This window comes from Mandrillus leucophaeus, unplaced genomic scaffold, assembly GCF_000951045.1.
Source record: "Mandrillus leucophaeus isolate KB7577 unplaced genomic scaffold, Mleu.le_1.0 Scaffold432, whole genome shotgun sequence".
NCBI classification, from domain to species: domain Eukaryota; kingdom Metazoa; phylum Chordata; class Mammalia; order Primates; family Cercopithecidae; genus Mandrillus; species Mandrillus leucophaeus.
In genome coordinates, this window is record NW_012104610.1 from 1369515 (window position 1) to 1373480 (window position 3966).

A 3966-nucleotide genomic window follows, 5' to 3' on the forward strand; every position below is an offset into this window, starting at 1 on the left:
TGGTCTCGATCTCCTGACCTCGTGATCCGCCCATCTTGGCCTCCCAAAGTGCTGGGATTACAGGCTTGAGCCACCGCGCCCGGTCCGTATTTGCAATTTTAAAACATGCCAAATGATGTGTGAAACAGCAATCCTCACCAAATCTCCATTCTTACTTTATCTTTCATCTTTGGGCTTCTCACTCAAACTAGAGCTGAACAAGGGGAAGGGACTGTCTATGGACAAGTCTCAGGAATGTCTATTGAACATACTAGTTGGTAATCAACATAAAGAAGTGTTTTTAAGTTTCGAAACAGCTCTCAAACGGTTATATCAAATGAGCCTCAGCAAGATGCCTGCTTTGATAGTGCTATCTCTGTCAATGTGTTCTCAAGTGTATACTAAAGCCTTGTGAGGTCTCTAAAGATTTAAGGGCCTGAGAAAAGGAAAATCAGACAGCAGTTTGAGGATCTCAGGTACCTGCTGTATATGGTGGAGCATTTCAATTACTCTAATATAGTCCAGGTAAACAAGCCCAGATGTTTCCCAATCCTGAATTAGGCTGCTGCGCTCTGGAGGTGCCAGGTCTTCCAAGAACCCCTTCAGGTAGTCATAGTTCTCATTAATGATGGCATCTGAAGAAACAAAATATTAAGCACAACGTCTGCACAAGTGCATAGTTTCCAAAAGTACAGAAGACATGGCAGGAAGACATAAAGGAAGGAGAAATAATGTTGGCTGGACTTCAGAATTAAAAGCAGGCATACCTCAGAGATACTGTGGGTTCCATTTCAGACCACTACAATAAAGCAAGTATCACAATAAAATCACAAATTTTTTGGTTTTCCAGTGCATATAAAAGTTCTGTTTACACTATACTATCATCACTTATTAACTGTGCAACAGCATTATGTCTAAAAAACCAATATACATACCTTAATTTAAAAATATTTTATTGCTAAAAATGTTAATCACTTGAGCCTTCAGCAAGTCATCTTTCTGCTGGTGGAGGGTGTTTCCTTGATGCTGATGGCTGCTGAATGATCAGGGTGTTGGCTGCTGAAGGTTGGGATGGCTATGCTAATTTCTTAAAATAAGATAACTGAAGTCACTTCTCTCAAACCCAGCTGCTGCTTCATCAACTAAGCTTAAGTAATATTCCAAATCCTTTGCTGGCATTTCAACAATGTTCACAGTATCTTCACTAGGAGTAGATTCCATCTCAAGAAACCACTTTGTCTACAAAGCAAACTCCTCATGAATGACACCAGTTCAGTCACATCTTAATGCTCTATTTCTAATTCTAGTTATCCTGCTGTTTCCATCACATCTGCAGGTTCTTCCCCCACTAAAGTCTTGAACCCTTCAAACTCATCCATGAGCACTGGATTCAATGTCTTCCATACTCCTGTTATTTAATGTTGATATTGTGATCTCCTTCCACGAATCACAAATGTTTTTTGTGTTTTTTAGTTGCGGTCTCGCTCTCTCACTCAGGCTGGAGTACTGTGGTGCGATCTTGGCTCACTGCAACCTCTGCCTCACAGGCTCAAGTGATCCTCCCTCCCACCTCAGCCTCCTGAATAGCTGGGACCACAGGTATGCGCCACCAGGCCCGGATGATTTTTTCTATTTTTGGTGTAGATGGGGTTTCACCATGTTGCCCAACCTGATCTCAAACTACTGAGCTCAAGAGATCTGCTCATCTTGACCCCACAAAGTGCTGGAATTACAGGTGTGAGCCACCATACCTGGCCCCAAATGTTCTTTTTTTTTTTTTTCTTTTAAGACAGGATCTCCCTGTCACCCAGGCTGGAGTACAGTGGTGTGATCATGGCTCACTGCAGCCTCAACCTCCTGGGCTCAAGCAGTACTCCTGCCTCAGTAGCTGAAATTACAGGCATATAACACCATGCCTGGCCAATCACAAATGTTCCTCTCCCACCATCCGCCCCAGACAGGGTCTCACGGTGTTGTCCAGGCAGGAGTACACTGGCATGGTCATGGCTCACTGCAGATTCAACCTCCCTAGGCTCAGGTGATCCTCCAATCTCAGCCTCCCAAACAGCTGTGAATATAGGCACACGCCACCATGCTCAGCTAATTTTTGTATTTTTTGTAGAGATTGGGTTTCACTACGTTGCCCAGGCTGGTCTCGAACTCCTGGAGCTCAAGCAACCTGCCTGCCTTTGCTTCCCCAAGTGCAGGGATTACAGGTATGAGCCACCATACCTGACCCACAAATACATCTACAATGGTGAATCCTTTCCAGAAGGTTTTCATTTACTTTCCCAGATCCATCAGAGGAATCACTATCTACATGGCAGCTATAGTCTTATGAAATGTATTTCTTAAATATAAGGCTTGAAAGTTGAATTACTCCTTGGCCCATGAGTTGCAGAGTAGATGTGTTAGCAGGCATGAAAACAACATTAATCCTCCTTATACATCTCCATCAGAGCTCTTGGCTGACTAGGTACGTCATCAATGAGCAGTAATATTTTGAAAGAAATATTTTTCTCTTTCTGAGCAGGTTTCAACAATGGGCTTAAAGTATTCAGTAAACTGAGCTATAAATAGATTTGCTGGCCAGGCGCGGTGGCTCACACCTGTAATCCCAGCACTTTGGGAGGCCGAGGCGGGTGGATCACGAGGTCAGGAGATCGAGACCATCCTGGCTAGCATGGTGAAACCCCGTCTCTACTAAAAATACAAAAAAAATTAGCCGGGCGTGGTGGTGGGCGCCTGTGGTCCCAGTTACTAGGGAGGCTGAGGCAGGAGAATGGCGTGAACCCAGGAGGCGGAGCTTGCAGTGAGCAGAGATTGTACCACTGCACTCCAGCCTCGGCGACTGAGCAAGACTCCGTCTCAAGAAAAAAAACAAAACAAAACACACACACACACAAAAAACAGATGTGCTGTCATCCAGGCTTTGTTTTTCCATTTATAGAGCACAGGCAGAGTAGATTCAGCATAATTCTTAAAAGCCCTAGGATTTTTAGAATGGTAAATGAGCATTGGCTTCTACTTAACATCACCAGCTGAATTAGCCCTAAAGAGAGAGTTAACTTGTCCTTTGAAGCTTTGAAGCCAGGCATTCACTTCTCTTCTCTAGCTATGAAAATCCTTGGTGGCATCTTCTTTCAACAGATGGCAGTTTCATCTACACTGAAAATCCGTTGTTTAGTGTAGCCATCTTCATCAATGATCTTAGCTAGATCTTCTGGATAATTTGCTCTCCATCAGCACTTGCTGCTTCACCTTGCACTTTAATACGATGGAAAGACAGCTTCTTTCCTTAAATTCCATGAAGCAACTTCTGCTAGCTTCAAACTTTTCTTCTGCAGCTTCCTCACCTCTCTCAGCCTTCACAGAACTGAAAGGAGATTAGGCTTTTGCTTAAGGGAATGTTGGGGCTGGTTGCATCTATCCAGACCACAGAAACTTTCTCCACATCAGCCAGAAAGCTGTTTCACTTTCATATCATTTGTGTGTTCACTGGAGTACACTTTGAATTTCGTTTAAGAACTTTCCTTTAACACAACTTGGCTGTTTGGCAAAGAGGCTTATCTTTTGGCCTATCTTGGCTTTCAACATGCTTCTCACTTCAAGCTTTTGTTTAAAGTTAGAGTTGTGCCACTCTTCCTTTCATTTGAACATTTAGAGGCCATTGTAGGGTTATTAACTGGCCTAATTTCACTATTGTTGGGTCTTAGGAAATAGGAAGGCCCGAACAGAGGGAAAGAGATGGGGATGGCCAGTTGATGGAGCAGCCAGAAAATGCATATTCATCAACTGACCATCTTAAATGGAAGCAGTTGGTGGCAACGAAAACAAAACAGCAACATCAAAGACTGCTAATCACAGATCACCATAACAGATATAACAATGAAAAAGGGGCCGGCCGCGGTGGTTCACGCCTGTAATCCCAGCACTTTGGGAGGCTGAGGTGGGCAGATCACGAGGTCAGGAGATCGAGACCACCCT

At 43.8% G+C, this 3966-nt stretch overlaps 1 protein-coding gene across 1 annotated transcript in view; it reads right to left on the reverse strand.

Moving 5' to 3' along the window:
• NUP98 (nucleoporin 98kDa) overlaps window positions 1-3966 on the reverse strand; it is a 138305-nt gene that overhangs the window by 12114 nt on the left and 122225 nt on the right. The window contains exon 29 of the mRNA XM_011993708.1: window positions 460-614. Within this exon, the coding sequence (XP_011849098.1) occupies window positions 460-614 (155 nt within the window). The remainder of the gene's footprint in view (window positions 1-459; window positions 615-3966) is intronic.